At 42.8% G+C, this 20783-nt stretch overlaps 1 protein-coding gene across 3 annotated transcripts in view; it reads right to left on the bottom strand.

The window, feature by feature from the left end:
* The window catches only part of LOC135485978 (uncharacterized), a 128584-nt gene that overhangs the window by 99404 nt on the left and 8397 nt on the right, over positions 1-20783 (bottom strand). For all 3 annotated transcript variants that reach the window (XR_010446661.1, XM_064768416.1, XM_064768417.1), the window contains exon 2: positions 13312-13385. Coding sequence is in view for 2 of the 3 variants with exons in the window: in XM_064768416.1 (XP_064624486.1) it covers positions 13312-13385 (74 nt within the window). In the remaining variant the exon portion in view is untranslated. The remainder of the gene's footprint in view (positions 1-13311; positions 13386-20783) is intronic.

Below are 20783 nucleotides of genomic sequence, written 5' to 3'. Positions count from 1 at the left end.
GCCAAGCTTCCTCTACAAACCACAAAGAGAATGGCCGAAAGACATAACCCAGGATATCCCAACAGATGCAGATCCTGAAGTCAAAACTACATGCGCTACAGCAGTCGCCAACTTGTCCGGGGCTCCTTTCGACAAGTTGATTTCGCACTTCTCAGATTGGTTCAAGCTAAAGAAAGCGGTAGCCTGGCTTCTCGTCGTCAAGAAGTATCTACGATTGAGAGTGGAGGAACGAACAACTCAACCCAACGTCAAACCAAGCAAGCTACCAGCTGCGCTTACTATGTCAGAACTGAAGTGCGCCGAGGAGACAATTTTGAAGCATGTTCAGTCACTTCACTTCCAAGAGGAGATAAAAGCCCTGAACGATGGTCGTGTGCCAAAGGGGAAGCACCACCTAGGACGCTTGGACCCATTTCTACAAGACCAGCTACTCAGAGTTGGCGGGCGGCTGCGTAGAGCAGATTTATCAGCGGACTCGAAACAACCCGTGATATTGCCAAAGGAGTTGAAGGTTTCAAAAATGATCCTCCTGGACATCAACCAAACCACATGGGGAGGAATACCATGCTTGCAGCGGTGCGAGAGAGATACTGGATACTGCAAGCAAACACCGCGGTGAGAAGCACCATCTCAAGGTGCGTGGTCTGCAAGCGTTACCAGGGTAAGACTGGTATGCAGAAGATGGCGGACTTGCCTATCGATCGCCTGGTTTCTGGTGAAGCACCGTTCACCCGCACAGGTGTAGACTACTTCGGGCCTTTTGAGATTCGTCGAGGAAGAAGTGACCTGAAACGTTACGGAGTGGTTTTTACATGTATGGCGAGTCGAGCCATTCATATCGAGGTAGCCCAGAGTATGGATACAGATTCCTGCCTAAATGCTATCAGGCGTTTCATCGCAAGAAGAGGTCAAGTAAAGCTGATAAGATCTGACAACGGTACCAACTTTGTCGGGGCGCACAGAATCCTTCGAGAAGAGATAAAGAAGTTGAACCAAACACAAATCAAGAACTTCCTTCTGAAGAAAGAAATAACATGGGACTTCAACCCACCGGCAGCCTTCCACTTTGGAGGAATCTGGGAAAGACAGATTCGGACGATTAGAAAGGTTTTATACTCTCTCCTGAAGGAACAGAACGTACGTCTAGATGACGAGAACCTACAGACTCTGTTCTGTGAGGTAGAACTGATTGTCAATAGCCGCCCCATAACAGCTGTGCCAGAGGATGCCAACGACTTGTTGGCACTGACTCCCAACCATTTGCTGCTTTCGAAGCCAACAGAGCCCTTTCCGCCAGGCGTATTTACCAAGGAAGACAATTATGCCAGAAGACGTTGGCGCCAAGTACAACACCTAGCCAATGTCTTTTGGAGGAGGTGGGTGAAGGAGTACCTTCCTTTACTCCAAGTCCGACAGAAATGGTTGAAGACCAAAAGAAACGTTCGACAAGGGGACATAGTCTTGATGGTTGATAACCAGGCTCCGAGGTGCCACTGGCCCTTGGGTAGGGTGCTCGAAACCCAAGAAGACAAGCAGGGAGTAGTTAGGACAGTCAAGCTCACGAACAGCACAGGCGAGTTCATCAGACCAATCCACAAGCTTTGTCTCATACTTGAGGCAGATGACAACATCCGTGGCATCATGGAAGAGGACGAAGGAAAGAAGGTAGTGGGGTAGACCAGGTCACGTAAAACTGACTCGTCTACTTTGGGAGATGTAAGACAGCTCCTGCCTTCCACTAGTCTGCAGGGCCTCTCTGGCAAGGAGGTAGCACCTGCTTTGCCCCCTGAAGCAGGGTTACGCAGCGAAGATCCAAGATGCAAGTTGAGAAGTCACCCTTCCAGCAGACGACTAGACGAGCAGGATGTCATCTTCCATCCCACAGAGACATTTAACAAAAATTAGAGACTCTAATTTTTAGTTATTAGTATATTCTCAGAATGAACAATACCTTACATATTAGGTTTCATGGAATTTCCATGGTTCGCGTATAATAATCAGGGTAGGAAACTATATTAGTTGAATTTAAGGTTTTGGCCTTTCGTTTTAGTTGAGATTTTTGGTAATTGCTGCAGAGCTACAATGAGGGGCCCGGGATGTTACGGCCAAAACACAGTTTCCCATTCGTTTCTAGGATGCAGTATGCCAGATCTTAAATTAGCCGCCTTTGTTTACTTTTAATTTTCTTTGGCTAGCGCAGACGCAACAGCATCTGTTTACCTAAGTAGCTTGGGGGAGTATCTAGGTCACTTCCTCGCTTAATCTGCAACACTGAACACACTAGAAGTCAACTCCGTTTTAAGTGCCAATTTACAGTACTATAATGCTCCAATAAGATGTAATGGTTCGGATTCATATGGGCCAAATGTATCGGTAAGCGATCTATACACTTTCTTAGCATTTCTTAGTATTAAGGCTGTAATCAGGACTTAGTTGCCCAAGTGGGATGACCCAAGATGGATAGCATGACAATGTAGTCTCAAGCAATGCGCTTCCAAGTCACTGGCAATGTTGGACTATATTCCTAGCATCTTTCGTGAACTTGTGCCGTAATGGGCTTCATATTTCTGCTACTGTCCTATTAAGGACTGTTTTGGTGCGTTCATAATTCCCTATCGGGGAAGTTTGTGTGTTTGGCACTGTTTGCTCTTGGATTTGCGTCGTGCGAGACTATGTTTATTGATGCTGGTTTTGGGGGCGTATCTACTGAGCCTTTATGGCGTCCCAATTTGTGTATAGTGTCTTTTAAAGTTGATTAGACACGTTTCTTGGTATAATATGTTTAAGCCAGACCTTTATTAGATATTCATATGTCTGTTTATGTAAACTAAGTCAGCTGTTCATGGTTTTAGTTTTGATGGTTATGCTAGCATACCTGGTTGCTACGCTATTGCCCTGCCCTCTTTTATTGATTTATGGAACTAATGGGGTAGACTCATGTGCTGAGTCTGTCTCTGTTGCATTAGGTGGGAAGATAATTGTATTGCAGTTTGTTATTAGTATGAACAAATCCTTATGGTGTTTGTTACTTATATTTGCACTTTTTGCAGTCAATCGTAGTCATAGGACTTAGCCTGTATTCGAGATTCAAGTAATAAAGAGAGGATTAGATGAACAGAGACGCTTGATTTCGATACTACACATTCAAGGAGGATACCGCGGTGACGTCACATCACGTGATCCCGACCCATATTAGTGATCGCTATGGCCAATCAGATTCAGTCTACTGACAGCACCAGCGCTGAACACATCTCCACGTCTCACTGTCTGGTGCGCTCCTGTACACAAAAACACCAATAGACATGAAATATTGCAATACCTAGTATGGATTCTTCCTGTGTAAAATAAAATTTACAGAGCAGATTAACTTCCACGAATAAAAAAGACGTTTGGCGTGGCCAAAGTGCGGAAATAATGTCTCCGCTAAAATACACTACGAAATACACTAGGCAATGCACTACGCAATATACAGTAGAGATGCAGTTGAGTTTGTTATTGTTTTGACTTAGAAGCCCGCCCATATCATAATATATTCATGTATTCATGAAGTATGAACTCATTTCTGTCCCATACAACTCTAAGAACAGTCAATTTCTCCTTAAATCATCACCGAAACCGCGATATCCGCAGGAAGATTTCGTTCTAGTGTCCGAAAATGCATGATCTTACAGGGGCGCTAACTCGACAAATAGAGGGGATCTATGGGGATCTATGCGAGTTTTAGGTATTACAGGTCTCGAACTTGTAAAATCTGTAAACATGCCTCCAAATCCCATTATGATAATGAAGAGATTGCCCTATATCTGGGAGACTGTTTTGAAACCATCGCTAATTTTGGAAGATCGGTGCCGGCTATTTGGTTTAAAAAACCCTATTTTTCCCCATCAAAACAGCACTTTTCATTATTCAAATGATAGCTTATTGTCTGAAGACTTATTTCATAGCAGAAAAGTACTAATAACTCTGACTTGATGCGAAAAATCTAACTTTTTTGATGACTTGATTTTCCCTTGGCCGTGGATCGAGTTTGTTTACAATATGCAGCGCCATCTTGGAAAAGCCGTGACGTCACCGCGGTATCCTCCTTGCTACACATTGATGAAGCCCGAGATCCCCAATTACCCCCGGTCATTACACACACATCAGAAATGAAGACTAAAGGACATGAATGAGCAAATTTATGTAGAATTTGACACCAGAGGAAGATCTGCCATGAAAAGTTTCCCCCAGAGCCCCAGTTTGGTGAGGTATGACCAGATAATATGGAATTATTGGCTGTTTTTGGTTAAAAATGGTTACAGGAGGGTGTTCAGTACTGAAAATGACCACCAGGAGGCACTTAAAAGTCGAATTGAACCCCTTAGACAGATTCAGCATGAAAAGTTACCCTGAAAAGGTCAGTTTTATTAGTTTTAATGCCACGAGGATGGATTTATTTGAACTTTTCTTGTGTCGCCCCTAGTGAGGGCACTTAACCCTAGAAATGACCACTAGGGGGTGGAAAAATTACCACTAGGGGGCGCTGTGATGAAGAATCAGGCCCCACAGACGGACCCGTCATGAAAATCTACCCTTGCACCCCAAGTTTTGTGAGACTGTACTTGATAATAATGGAATTCCAGCCTTTTCTTAGTAAAACAAGACCAACGCAGGGCACATTGAGTTGGCAGTGTTCTCGCCAGGCCATTTAAACCTAGCGCCCCGTTTAAATTTGAGCAGTGAAAATGCGCCCCGTCTAAAAATAGCCCGCCCTGTTAAATTTTCAGCCGCCCTCTTTAAATTCACCTCCGCCATGCTTAAATCCAAGCCAATAGTTACACAAACACAGCCGTAAATATCGCATATAAACATTCCGCCGTCACTCAACGATCATTATCCCACCGCAACCCGACTGCCAGCCATCTCAATTACCCGGTACAGCACTACATCAATAGCCGGCACGCGATTTGCGCTACACTGCCTACCAAATTCTATGTCAAATTGCTGCCGATCGAGGCAGACTCTGTTCCAAACTACGTTATTGATATAGCATTGCATGCGCCCTTCCGCAAATAGGGGGTCCGCCGGAAAAATTTCAAAATTTGGGAGGCTTAGACGCAATTTCCTGGCATCTGAGGCGATTATTTTGACATTTTTATCGTAGCTTCGACATGGGGCATTTCTGTGTGCGACGGAAGCTTTGAGCGCTGGATGTGGAAAGAACAGACAGAAAGTCACAAAACCGTCGGGCTGGCAGTAGGCTACTAGCCGCTACGTAAGCGTTTGCCTACTCTCATTAAGAAATTTTGAGCGAGCAGTCACAATTCCAACCAATAGAATAAAAATATGCAGGCCTACCCAGTCAGTTAGCGAAATCCACTTCGCGTGCCCAACTCAACTGCACTACCCGAAGTACTACCATTAAGTACCATTACTATCCATGTGTTCCGGCAGACGACGGTCGGCCAATAACAATCACCCGTAGCCTTGGCAACAAGGTCAAGGGAGTGGACAAAAGCGCACCTGTACGATCAGTTAGCGGCAGAGCGGGGGCGCCGCTATCTAGTTACAAAATACCATGTGCTTTGACGATGTCGGGGGCCAGGGAGCGAGCAGGGAGGGCAAGGGGATCAAGAACTTTTTTTGGAACCAGTGAATTTTTTATTCGTACAGCTTCACTTTTTTATCGTATAAACTGTCTTCATGGTAATTTTATGTTGAGTGCCCGTAAAAACACAACTTTTTATCTGTCCGTATAATATGGTGTCCCCGACCGTACAGCGCTGCACGAACATCGGAAACGTACAAAATACGGTTGAAACACACAAGTAAACAGCCCTGCGTATGTAACGGTTTGAATACTAGTATTTACGTGGATACCCCGCCATGCCTCCCTCCCGCCGACCGACGTACTGCCGCAAATTGCCGTGAAGCAAAATGTTTTGCCTACGATACTAACGCTGCAATGTCTTTTTATATCATCAGAATAAGGCCTGAAATTGCACTTCAGAGCATCTAGGTTTCAAAATTTTTGCCCGGACCCCCAGCCAAAAATGCCTACACTGGTTGGTGTATTAGGAAAGTAAAGTATTTTTCAGACAACCCCCGGCAGCTGGTGTCATAGGTGACTGGGTTTAGTTGACATCGTGAAAGAGTTATTGGTCTGTAATGCCCGTTGTACACGTCATCTTTTTCTATTACTAAAATACTGTTTATAAAAATCTATGTTACAAAAAGATAAAGTCTCCGATGTACATCACGTAGAAAATTATTTTCTTTTCTAATATGGCACTGGTCCAATCAGAATACGCAATAATAGAACAATAGTTAAAGAACGGTATGATGGTTCTCCTCGTAATTGACGGAAACTGATTTCAAGCACGCCGCCCTGGTGGCCATATTGACAATCGGAACAAGCCTGTTTTCGAAAGGAACCTTCCTCTAGTCACCCCAAACGTACATACCAAAAAAGAATTTGATCTGATGAACGGTTCTCCTCGAAATTGACGGAAACTGATTTCAAGCACGCCACCCTGGTGGCCATATTGACAATCGGAACGAGCCCGTTTTCGAAAGGAACCTTCCTCTAGTCACCCCCAACATACATACCAAAAATGAATTTGATTGGACAAACAGTTCTCCTCGAAATTGACGGAAACCAATTTTCAACCAATCTTTTCTGTGCATGTGTGAAGTTTCGTACCATAATTAATTTCAGAAACTGCTTAAAATATAAAATTTATCACTGACCTAAAATCAATCTGCTCGAAATAAAAAGGGCGCCATTTTTTTTCAGCGCATGACGTCACCGGGCAAGCACATTCGCACAGTGCAAAAAACCAAGATCTCCAGCCAAATCCTCTATGCCACTATTAGCTTCCATGTTCGAAAGTCACTGTACATTATACATTGCGTCGGAGCATTCCAGCACACTCAGTGATAATGGGGGCCAATTCTAGCTGGGATGCACATGTATGTCAGTTCGGGCGGGAAATTCAAACCAGGGTCCAACAATATTTTTGCTCAGTACCGTCAACTGGTGACATGAATCGAAACTAATATTTTTTATTTCAAAACTTCTATATCAGGCAGACCTCGTCAACTTTATATCAAGTTCAAGCTTCTATCTGCTGGAATAAATTCCAAATTCAAGGAGTTAATATGAGTTTAACAAGCTACATGCAGTTCACTAATGAAGAGAAGATCCTCAGCTTTCCATTGATACCATGGCATAATTGTGGTCACTCCCGCCAGCTGTCCAGCTTGCGGGCCATGCCAGTAAACGGGCGCGATCACGCCCGCGCCCGTGATCACGCCTGCGCCCGCAAACTAGTGCCAGGAAACCTCCTCCAACACGCTGCCTTTGAGACACCCGTTGGCTTCGACCTTTTTTACATGCTTGGCACATAATTTACACATAACAGTGGCTAGAGTCTCACTATCGTCTTTGAGTTTATACCCAATGGTTTTGTGGTCAATCGACCATACTAACATTGTCTTCAGTTTCATCTTGAAGGATTATCAGGCCGTGACAACAGGACAATGAACAAAATCGAAACGAAATGCTGCCGTTGCCAGGCGCGTGTCAAAACATGAGCTTAGTACCGTGCACTGCAGCAACCGCCAACTATAGTGAAGTGTACAGCCTGGCGTGTACCCAGCGCTCAACGGCATAATTACCGCGTTGAGTGAGACTCTAGATTTCCGCGAAATGGAACTCTGGATACCGGGAAATGAATGACGATCGTGCTGGGAATCGGCGGGCGTTATCGCGCCGGTGTTTTTTTATGACGGGCGGCACGCGCCCCTAAAGTGTCTTGCGGGCGTTATGGATAGTGCTCGTGCGGGGTAGTTTACGGGCGTGATCGCGCCTGTTTTCTGGCATGGACTGGTGAACGATTACAAACTGATCTCACACCATGTGACTTTTTCCTTTGGGGATACATGAAAAAACAAAGTGTTTGCGACTCCTGCCCGTGATCTTAATGACTCGCAGGGCCGAATTCAACACAAAGTGGGTGTTTTACCCAGGCATCCAGCGAAGGTCAGACATGCAGTTCAGGGCATGCTCCTACGCTATGAACTTTGTGTTATAAGACGAGAAGGGCATGTTGAAGGTGTGGGTGCATAAAAGACAAGATTGGAAGATATTTGGCGCTGAGTGTCCGAAATAGTGATGTCACAAGGGGAAACTAGGCCTTATGGTGGAGGGACAAAGGAGATAATAGAGAGATTCGGCTATCCCGTTTCCGTGATCGAGATCGGGATAGATTGCGTCACGTTATCGCGTTCTCGATCTCGTTGACGTAACGTTGTCAGTTCGGTTCGGCTATGGCGCGGCTATGTCGTCGAGATACGATTTTGCCGATAGATGTCATCGTTGTGTAAAAAGTCCAAATGGCGGCTAATTTGAGTGTGCTCGAGTTGGCACTGTTGTCCGAAGATGACGACCTGCTTCTCTACTCGTTGGAAGATGCAAGTTCTTCATCATCCACCTTTGACCCAAGTTATAGTAGATTCAATATAAATATGATCTCCGATGAGCAGAGCAAAGTGATGTTTAGGTTTACGAAAGATGAAATTTCCCGACTTGCCACTGCTCTGGACATTCCACCAGTCTACAAAGGTCCCGATAGGTCTGTGGTGACAGGGCAAATGGCCTCTGTATGCTCCTACGCCGGTTAGTGTACCCAAATAGGTTATGCGATATGGAAAAAATCTTCGGAAGGCCGAAAAGTGTTTTATCAGGACTAATTAATACAGTACTTGATGACGTGTATTCTCGGTTCAAGGCGAAGTTTACTGACCTAAAATCGCACCCATGGATGAACAGAGATACCATTCGACAATTTGCCAATGCCATTCACGAGAAGGGTGCTCCTTTACGATATTGCTGGGGTTTTATTGATGGCACCCCAAGACCTATTTGCAGGCCAACAGTGAACCAAAAAGTTTGTTATAGTGGACATAAAAGGGTGCACTGCATTAAATTCCAATCTGTTGTGGCTCCAAATGGACTCGTCGTAAATCTTTACGGACCAGTTGAGGGAAGGAGACATGATTCAGGCATGTTGAGGATGAGCAACCTATTGCAGGATTTGGAAAGGGTCAATTTCACGATGAATGATCATGAGCAAACAGTGAAAACACAGTCCCATTTGTCGTTCAGATGACCGCTAAATTAATAACAAGAGGCCCAAGGGCCTGGCGCTCAGCTGAGTTGTTGCTGCGTTGTTCGTATATATTACATTACTCGTCAAACTCTACTAAACTAAGGACTCAAAGCCTAAGGATATTAGCTTCTGGATGTGTAACAGTGAATTACGGTAGACTGGCGCAATCTACTTCAAGCAAGCTCCACCCTTGCAATGTGTGCGCAAACAGATAACCTAACCTATATTGGACCATCAATTCTACACACAGCAACATGATTCATCCTCAGCTGTTACCATGATGATGATGATGATGATCCTTTTCGCAAATTGGTCGTCTTCTGTCTTTCTTCCATACTTCAGTGCCACTGGATGTAGTCTGCCCTTGTGGAGGGATCCTTTCAGCACCGGGACACAAGAATCCATGCGAATTGAATCACATGGAGAGACTAGCCCAATCACCCGCTTTTGGCTGGGTAGAAATGGGTAAATCTCGCAGACTGGACCTTAAACTCTAATGCCGACGTGAGGCCGGTCTGACAGATGAGTAAGTGGGGTCCACCTAATGCAGAAGGCACCAGTTTCCCTAACTAAAAGGGTAACATTAACAAAATGCTCTACCCAACTCTATTATTGCCTAAAGGCCTGTGTACACTAGTAAAATATTAGCAACATTTTTACATTTCCAGTTGCAAGAAATGTTGCAAAAATGTTGCGTAGTGTGTACAGAGCAAAACGCGTCTTACAACATGTTGTAAAATTGTTGCAAATTAAATGCAATGCAATTCTTTGTTGCATGTTGTAAAAATGTTGCAAACTCTTCAGCCAATCAGAAATAGGATTTGCGTCATGTGATCTACCGGAGTTCATGTGACTTGAACAAGAAGCAGGTATAGCAACTCTCAAGTGAGTGTCTTGCTTCGTAGGGTGATGAAACCTTTTCTAGAAGTTTTTGTGTGACGGCTTGTCAGTCAGCCGCAACTTCTTTAGGCTGCGTATCCATAGGCTGTTCCGTGCCCTGCACAACATTCCCTTTTTACCGCCTGGCGCGCCACACGGACAATGAACCTTCGTTGGTGTTATTGATCGTTCCCATAGGTTATGCCGTGTCACATTGCGGGCATATATGCACTGTGGATTGGGAATATAGGCCCATATTGGGATTGAACATGTCCATTCTTTTGCGAGTGAACAACACGGAAGCAATGTCTGAGGCGAAATTAATTCAAGAGGTTCATCAACGGGAACTACTCTGGGACCCCGAAACTGATGATTATCATAACAAGCACGAACCTGTAATTTGTTGCTTAAGTCAGGTTTTATATACATGTACATGTCAATTTGATGTTGCAAGTGAAAATACAAGTTACTTGTATTTTCATTTTCAATATTCATAAGAAATTGTCTTCTGAAATAATGACAGCGTGCGGATAAACGCGATTGACCGCTGCGAAATGAGGACTACAAAGGCCTACCATGACCAAAAAGGAATATCCAATGGAGACTCAGGGCATAGTGCCAGGTCACAAGGCTGTTACGCCATAACGCCACACTACACAAGGGCATACCCTATGGATACGCGGCCTTAACAGGCAGTGGTATGCCCCATCATCCACCCTCATTTTGATCCAGGGCCTGGTCCATATTCTCTTTGGTTATTTCGCCGCCTCTTCCGTCTCTCAACAATGACAGCTAAAATTGCTGCAGAAGCACTCAAAACACATCTTCTCTCCTTGGAATCATCCATTTTCCCTCCAAAATACCTATTTCCCTTTGTTCCCACTAAAAAGTTTGCAACAATTTACCAACATGTTGTAAAAATGTTGCTAATTTGTTGCAATTTTGTTGCTAGTGAACACAGGGCCTTGAAGGGCTTGTTGCAAAATTGTTGTAAAAATGTTGGTAAAATGTTGGTAAAATGTTGGTAAAATGTTGGTAAAATGTTGGTAAAATGTTGCTAATATTTTAATAGTGTCCACCCTGCTTAAGTCAAGTGAAACTCTTAACAAACCTTAGCAGAATGCCACCATTGAAATGTTGATAATAATGATAGCAAGTAAAAACTTTAAACAGATAGACTTGATTTTTTTAACCAACTGCCACATGCGGTTTTCTTTATTTAGTAAATTTTGAGGTAAGTATTACAGAATGAAATACTTGAATACTAGAATTGCCTGGCTCTTCTGATGATTGCACTGGTGAACACCGAAGTCGATGGGATGTGCAAAGTCATAGCTCGATCCTCTCTCTTGGTCATCTTTGAGATGTGGTCACCAAATATGTTCAAATGCAGCTGCAGATCATTCCTGTCCTGCAAAACATGATGAGGAGATAACATTTTAATTTTGATAGAATAGGTAAGCTAGCCAAGTTTTATATCAAATACAAGGCCAACAACAACTGATAAGGCGCTAGGGCCGAATGATCAAGGAAGTTCATTAATATGATTGGGAATACATTGTGATAAGAGTGATGAATCGGCCCCGTTTGAAGCATTGTGCTATGTACAGTGTGCAAGTGTCAGTGTGTATCATATCGCATTTATTGTTTGTTGACATTTCAAATCGCTGGCGTCGATCCTCAATTACACTGTTTATGTACATTGGCAACCTTACCCGATGATATCAGAACGATGTTTATTATTGTCTTGTTTATTCACATTAGTTCTGCTATGTGACAAGAGTTATTTGTTGAGAAATCCATGATTTAAAGCCGGACTTTGACATCGTTTCTCAGACCAACCAAGCTGCATTTCGCAGATCGTTTTTCAACGATCGTCGACGAACTATTTCAAATTAATCACATCCAATTAAACAATCCAAGCCTTCCCTAATGTCATCAACATGCAATAACACAAGCAGCCAAATATTATCGCCTATGAAATTGTGAATTTAATGAGAACTTACCTCTGAATTGACAGAACGCGATCTATTCCATAGCATGGTCTCCTTACGTCTGAACTGCGCAGACTCGAGACGTGACGTTCGCTGCATGTGTGATTGGACGTGGGATAACTCGCGCGAAATTTAAAATGCTCTTCTTGGGGGGTGCTCACTAAATTGCGCAAGTAACACCACCTGGTGAGAAATTCATGAACTACGCCTATTGATAATGAAAGAGAAAGCTTTGCTCTATAAAATTAGATTTGATTCATGATCCCCAACTGAGAAATCAGCTGCTGGAAAAGTTTTTGGAAAATTTCGCTCGGTGCCACCTAGTGGCCAAACCGCTCATCCTGCCGGACCCACATTTGGTCTATTCAGGAGTCCTGAAGGGTCTCAACGCCTCAGAGGGAAAATCTATCGCCTATCCGCCATAGTTTTGAAACGTGCCTGTTTAACGGACAGACAGACAGACAGACAGACAGACAGACAGACAGACAGACAGACAGACAGACAGACAGACAGACGGACACTCATTCTACCATTTACTCATATGAATAGCTCAGCTTTTCAGCTGAGCTAAAAATGGCTTTGTTACATCCTCTGTAGAACAACTTGCCGTTGGACACTTTGCAATGTTGGGTTATTCTCGTAAATGGGAGAAACTGAGCGAAAAGCTACGACGTTTGACACTTACGAGATACAGCAGGTTTATCTCGGAAGACGTGAACGGGATAGAATAAAAATATGCGCGAATCGATGACGTCACGTCATTTTCTGATGACGCGGCGCGAGGCTATCACGATCCCGATCCTGGAAACGGGATAGCCGAATCTCTCTAGTCATGGTTGACCAACACACTTGAATGCCTTTAATGACGGACAAGGGGGAAAAAGTTAGTTCCAATGCAAGCCACCAATTTCGGGAAGCATGTATAGTGAGACCATGTATTCATCTCAAACTGAACTATTTTCGTGAACTACAACTGCGAGCTGATTGGTTTTGCGTGACCCTAACGTGAAATGACGAAAATAAATTGTATGTCAATTCATGTTGTCAAAGAGAAGACCTCCACACACCAAGTTTCAACTTTCTCGACTCAACAGTGAGCAAATGTGCCACCATTGTTGACGATCCCGGACGATGGACAAGACGTGATGACATAATTCACCCAGTTGAGCTAAAATACTTCTTTCAGGGCACTTCTATTTACCATGCTAGCAATCCTGGTTTATAATCATAGCGTCGAGTACTGAAGAACTCTCCTGGAGAATCTTTTGAGGGCGTGCTGGACCTACCTGCCAATTGCGCAAAGACTAGTGGCCATCTCAGTGGGCCGACTCAACTGTCCCTCTCTCGTCTTCTTCACACCCTATAATTATATCAATAGGGAAAAATAATTCAATTGAGGTTTGGTGAGGGGACCGACCCCCTGATTTTTTTATTTAATCATTTAATCATGATAATTAAAAGTATAGGGGGTCAGTCCATACATAAATGTAAGGGTTCAGCATCGCCATCACTGACTCATTGGCCTCCTTCCTTTGTGAGTGAAGAAATCGGCAGGCAAATGCAGCAAGACGGTTTGTTTTGACCCGTTTTGCGAATGAAGCCAGTCACCTGAAGCCAGTGACCATGGGGTTGTGACTGGCTTAGAGTCAGGTATTTGATATCTGGATTGCTTTATGTGACTCACTGACTTGACTCTGACTCTCTGCATTCATTCTGTAGTCTTATAACATGTATTCAACAATAAAGTCACAAATTAAAATGAAACAGCCAGGGGCCATTGTGCTCACCGTATAGATATTTGGTGCTTTGTAATTCATCCAGATTAAGAAACATTGTACATGTATAGTATATAGGTCAAACCAAAGTCGGTATGACATGTGATGTATCGTTGCTTGGAGTAAGTACCATAAGAATATCATCAAAAACAAGTCAATAATAAACGAGATATTGCACTTTTACCTATTTTAGTTTTGGCCTCCTGGTGGCCGAGTTGAGTACCAGATCAGATCGAAATTCGGTGTCCGAGGTTACATGACGTAGGGAGTCATGTGTATCAAATTTCAAGTTCAAAGCTTTAGTGGTTAAGAAACGTGCCATAGTTACAATCAAACGACAAATTTACGCCATTTGACCTCTGTGACCTTGAAAAGCAGGTCAGATCAAAAACTCATATGATATGTGATGTATCCTTGCTAGGAGAACCTACCATAAAAATGTTATTGAAAACGAATCACTAAAAATAAGCAAGATATTGCACTTCTTACTTTTTCCATTATGGCCCCCTGGTGGCCGAATAAAGAATCAGATCGAACCAAAATTTGGCATCAGAGGTTATCTGATGTAGGGGGTTATATGCACCAAGTTTCAAGTTCATAGCTTTACTGGTTAAGAAACGTGCCATAGTTTACACTCTAACGGCCAATTTACGCCATATGACCTCTGTGACCTTGAAAAGTAGGTCAAATTGAAAACCCGTAAGATATGTGATGTATTCTTCCTAAGGGTACCTACCATAAAAATTTTATCGAAAACAAGTCACTTATAAGCGAGATATCACACTTTTTAGATTTCCACTTTTGGCCCCCTGGTGGCAAAGTTGAGAATCAGATCAAACTGAAATTCAGCACCAGAGGCTATGTGATATAGGGGGTTATATGTACCAAGTTTCAAGTTCATAGCTTTAGTGGTTAAGAAACGTGCCATAGTTTACACTCTAACGGCCAATTTACGCCATATGACCTCTGTGACCTTGAAAAGTAGGTCAAATTGAAAACCCGTAAGATATGTGATGTATTCTTCCTAAGGGTACCTACCATAAAAATTTTATCGAAAACAAGTCACTTATAAGCGAGATATCACACTTTTTAGATATCCACATTTGGCCCCCTGGTGGCAAAGTTGAGAATCAGATCAAACTGAAATTCAGCACCAGAGGCTATGTGATATAGGGGGTTATATGTACCAAGTTTCAAGTTCATAGCTTTAGTGGTTAAGAAACGTGCCATAGTTTACACTCTAACGGCCAATTTACGCCATATGACCTCTGTGACCTTGAAAAGTAGGTCAAATTAAAAACCCGTATGATATGTGATGTATTCTTCCTAAGGGTACCTACCATAAAAATTTTATCGAAAACAAGTCACTTATAAGCGAGATATCACACTTTTTAGATATCCACATTTGGCCCCCTGGTGGCAAAGTTGAGAATCAGATCAAACTGAAATTCAGCACCAGAGGCTATGTGATATAGGGGGTTATATGTACCAAGTTTCAAGTTCATAGCTTTAGTGGTTAAGAAACGTGCCATAGTTTACACTCTAACGGCCAATTTACGCCATATGACCTCTGTGACCTTGAAAAGTAGGTCAAATTAAAAACCCGTATGATATAAGATGTATATTTGCTATGAGTACCTACAACAAAAGTTTCATCGAAAACAAGTCACTAATAAGCGAGATATCACACTTTTTAGATATCCACATTTGGCCCCCTGGTGGCCAAGTAGAGAATCAGATCGGACAGAAATTTAGTGTCACGGGTCATCTGACCTAGGGGGTCATGTGTACAAAGTTTTAAGTTCATAGGCCTAGCGGTTAAGAAACGTGCCACTGTTTTTGAACTAGGATACGACGGACGACGACGACGACGACGACGACGACGACGACGACGACGACGACGACGACGACGACGACGACGACGACGACGACGACGACGACGACGACGACGACGACGACGACGACGACGACGGACGACGACGGACGACGGACACTGCGGTATTGTATAGACTCCCCTACGGTGAGCCAAAAATAAATGTTCATACTTCATACTGATTTTTTTTGGGTACGTACATGTATCTTTACCCTAGGATTTATTTTCAGTACGTAATTTTACCCTATGGTGGAAAACCAGAGAAGTCTCCACTAAAACAATGTACACATGACTCCCTACGTCGTCGTGTAACCTCAGACACCAAAACATCAAAATTTAGAGTTCTTACCCCAACCAGGACCATTATTTTGCTTCAGATCAATTAAATAGAACCCTGACAATGACTCCGAGCTACCTTTCACTGAATTCATTTAAAGGCCATATATCTAGGTTTTTTGCCATTTTCTGCTGTAAGACGATTTCAAAAGTGTACCTGACACTTTATACAATACAGAAAACCAAATGCAATTAGCTCCATCCATTTTGAAGATATAGCCAATTATGTGTTTGACAACTTGATTACCTAATCAGGCTAGCAACTGGCTTGTTAGAGCCAGGTGGCGGGTTCAGCAAAAGTTGTGATGTAGATCAGGTTATCTGTACATGTCATGCAATCATAAAAGCAGGAGGGCCTTAATTAATTACGCACACCTGGAAGTAATGTGTTTCATTCACTATGGTGTATTGTGTGGCTCCGAATTGTGTCAAGGCTAGCACAAAGAACAATCGAATGACGGATGGGACCCATTTTCATGAATTTCCAAAGCCAGTTGAACGAGAGAGGAGGAAGCTGTGGTTTCGGAAGTGCAAACGTTTGGAGTGTTGGAAGCCTGGGCCTTCGGCCAAACTTTGCAGTGATCACTTTATCGATACGGATTATCACATGAAGCCGGATATCTGCATCCAACTGAATATTAAATGCCACTTGTTAAAAACAGCTGTTCCAACCATGTCAATTGCATTTAATGCCCGAGGCTGCTGAGGTCGGTTGTTATACATAATGTGTAGGCCCTATTGGGGCCTGTGATACCGCATAGTGTCTTCTTGTGTTCCAGCCATAGCAAGGTGACAGCGACACAGGTCAGTGTCAGTGACAGCCACTGTCAATGACAGATTATTGTCATCTGACATCTAGGCCTATCTAACGTTGCACGGCATTATATCGTCACGTCAAGATGATTGTGCATAATACCGTCACTTTTCAATAGTAGTTCAGCGTCATGACATAACTGGCGATACAACACAGACGAGGCGAAACAATATTGTGCAACATTAGTCTGTTCAAAAATCATACATGTTATGCATCTGCAACCATCTATCAATGTCTTCTTTGCTATATCGGCAGGTCTGCCATGCAAATTGATTAACCACAAATTCTAATCACTTTCGTCCGAATGATCACTCTCATTATGATCTAGTGATATTAATGGCTCGAACATGTACGGCTCAACGTTTAAATATCCTTCTGTATCGACCAAAACATCCTCAAATTCACTGCTCTCACTCTCTGAACTGTATGCGGAAGCCATCTTGCTTTGTTCTGACTGGCCTGATCTACGTCATCAAAAAATCCCTAGCCGCCACATGTGGAACTAATCTAAAGTTGTGTGTGGTGGGAAATTCAAATAGTTTAAAATTGAAAATTGAAATAACTAAATAATGACTTTATTATTAGAATTTTTTTAATGTCTGGGATCTTGTTTTTTTAACCCTCAACATATTTCATGAGTATCAAGCATGTTTTCAAACCTTGATATATGACCTTTAATATTTCATGAGTACTTAATTGTACAGAATTCCAGGCCTACTCCATCGGAGTGATCAGCTGTCATTTTGAATGGTCAGATTGGAAGACAGAGCAAATTTGGCTCAATCATCATGCACACATTGAAAACACATGCGTTTTGTTTATGGGGCAGGTAGACCCAAGATGAACTATCCAGCATCGCCAAGCACTTATTTGTGAACTGGTGAGACTTTGTGAGTGCTAGTGAGCTTATCAACATAGAATCCAGACTCAGCAAGTTGCCATCTTGATCACCACACAAGGAGTATTGGGAAATGAAACAATAATTCCAAGAAATCAACAACAAGAGCAACGCAGGGCGTGGCATATGCCCCCGTGAGCGCATTCAGTTGGTGTATTAGGAAAGTAAAGTGTTTTTCAGAAAACCCCGAACAGCTGGTGTCATAGCTGACTGGGTTTAGTTGCACAGACGGACAAACGCACGGACGGGACGAACAAACATAATGCCTCCGCAATGCATTACGAATTGGCGGGGGCATAAAAATGAATTTGATCAGAGAAATGGTTCTCCTCGCAATCGACGGAAACTGATTTCAAGCACACTGCCCTGGTGGCCATATTGACAATCAGAACGAGCCTGTTTTCGAAAGGAACCTTCCTCTAGTCACCCCCAACGTACATACAAAAGATGAATTTGATCGGACCAACAGTTCTCCTCGAAATTGACGGAAACCAATTTCAAGCACGCCGCCCTGGATGCCATAATGAGAATCAGAACGAGCCCGTTTTCGAAAGGAACCTTCCTTTAGTAAAGGTCAACCCATAAAAATAGTTTCGTGGTTATCGCTAAAAGCGTTCTCCTTAAAATGAGCGGAAACCAAAAGTTTACAGACGCCTGACGCTAGAGCTCTCCAAGACAACAAAAATTGTTGAATTTGAGTGCCCGGTTTGGTTTTTTGGCCATATTGACAACCGAATGAGCCTGTTTTCAAAAGGAACCTACCTCCAGTCACCCCCAATGTACATACCAAAAATGAATTTGATCGGACAAACAGTTCTCCTCGAAATTGATTTTGATGGAAATCAATTTCAAGCACGCCACCCTGGAGGCCATAATGAGAATGAGAACGAGCCTGTTTTCGAAAGGAACCTTCCTCTAGTCACCCCCAACGTACATACCAAAAATGAATTTGATCAGACAAACAGTTCTCCTCGAAATTGACGGAAACCAATTTCAAGCACATCGCCCTGGAGCCCATATGAGATTCAGAACGAGCCCATTTTCGAAAGGAACCTTCAAAAAATGTTTCGTGGTTATCGCTAAAAGCGTTCTCCTTAAAATGGGCGGAAACGAAAAGTTTACAGACGCCTGACGGAAATCTGTTTTTACATAATGCCTCCGCAATGGCAATGCTTTACGCATTGGCGGGCGCATAAAAATGCTATCAAGCTTCGAGTGTATTCTTACAAAATACCTGTAACTAATGACGAAACACAGACGAGATGACAGTATTCAGGGGCAAATGTTCCAAAAAAATGCTATCTTGTTTTCCAAAATAATAAGAAAATGGAATCAAGCGTATTTGGACTCTTAGCCTCTGGATTCTGAACACGACATCCAAGCCGCAAGGCCAATCTGACTATCCACTAGATGAGAGATTGCGAATAAAATTCGATCAACCTCAAACCACGCTTACGTCATGTTGATCAAAGAAGGTCAGGAGCAGGCCTACGTGGAAGAAAAACATGGCGGTTTGGAATCTTTTGAGGCGGCTTTCAGGACGGAATAGCAGAAATTCTCTGTATTTACGCTCGTTTTCATCAGATAATCCATGATGGAGTTTAGGTGAATATTCTCTGTTAGTTTGTGTGCTTTTACAGATTATATTTCTACTTTTAGGGAGGTTTTCACATGTATTGCTCCTTTCGATTGTCCACGTGCTTGTATTGTACAAGGCCTATTATTATTATCGTTTTGTTCACGTCCACGGTGTGAGAGCTGGCGTATGGCATTTGATTTAGTATGTCCTCCCCACAAATAGCGGTGTAGGTTTATTTGTTTTGATGGGGGAGGGCTTTTTTCATTTATTTTCGGAAATTTAACTTGCATTTATTTTGCTTTCTTCAGGTTCTCATCAGTGCACATACACGAACATGGATACATTGTATTCCATCAGTCAGCATGGTTGGACATGGCCTACGAAAAGTGCAATTGTATGTGTACCTACACTCATGATCCAGCACTTCTGGTGTTCTAGTGACAGACTGGCGGCAGCGCCACTGTTTCGCCGTATACTATCATGTTTCTGGCAGACTCCTGAAGAGTGTTTCGGTGTTCGCATTTCTCTCAGCCACCTGGGGCGCGTTGGTCTTTTTTTAAAGGCGCTTGCTAGAGGTACTGGACCCGTATCCGTACCAGGGCAGAATGCTAAAGGTACAGGAGTCCTTTTGCACATGTGCACACTATTCCCGTATCTCTAGCTCGTTCGTACGGCATTTCTCCCATACCGTTTTAGTGCGCTATCAGTATATATACGGAACTATAATTTGTAACTTATATTTTTGAATACCAGTATACATCGAGTATTCACCGCGGGGTATAACATCCCCGGCCCTGTGTACGTGACAAGACTATATCATGAAATGTCGTTGAAAATCTTATAAATCTGACACTTGTTTTATAAGATACGGAAGATGAATGATATTGTTTGTTATTTTGGAGTGAAAGTCAGCTTTTTGAAACAAATGAAGAAATATGATCACAATATTTAGAAGAAAAATCCATGGGGCAGAAAGTTAAACAAGAGGCCCAAGGGCCTGGCGCTCAGCTGAGTTAATATCATTAATATCTTCCCGGTGTTTAGTTCATTATGCATGAAAATGGCATGCTTCATGGTATTTGATATCCTTTTGCGTTCACTACGGTACGAATGTTTTTGGTTGACATAATTATGCCACTGTTCATTCCTCAATCCTGACCATAATTCGGGTGAAATCATCGTATGAAAATATTTACCGAAACATGAAGTTTATGCCATGAATGAGGATACTCATTGTCATAGCCTCGTTTACAAGTACGAAGTATTTTCCCGCGAATATTCAAAACTGCTTGGCTCCTTGCCAGTTAAATAACATGTGACTATACACAAAACAGAAAACTTTGATGGAAATTGTAAATCATTTTTTTATCTATCAGGGGAAACAAGCTGATGATGATCAAATAAATCATTCATGAGAAATCGTTTTGTTGCTGAAGCTTGCATGACGAAGTTAATGCTAAACCTTTTCTTGTGCTCTACTGCG

The sequence above is a fragment of the Lineus longissimus genome, chromosome 4 (genome assembly GCF_910592395.1).
Source record: "Lineus longissimus chromosome 4, tnLinLong1.2, whole genome shotgun sequence".
Lineage (NCBI taxonomy): Eukaryota > Metazoa > Nemertea > Pilidiophora > Heteronemertea > Lineidae > Lineus > Lineus longissimus.
Note: the sequence above shows the minus strand (reverse complement) of the source record. Positions and strands in the feature narration are given on the sequence as shown.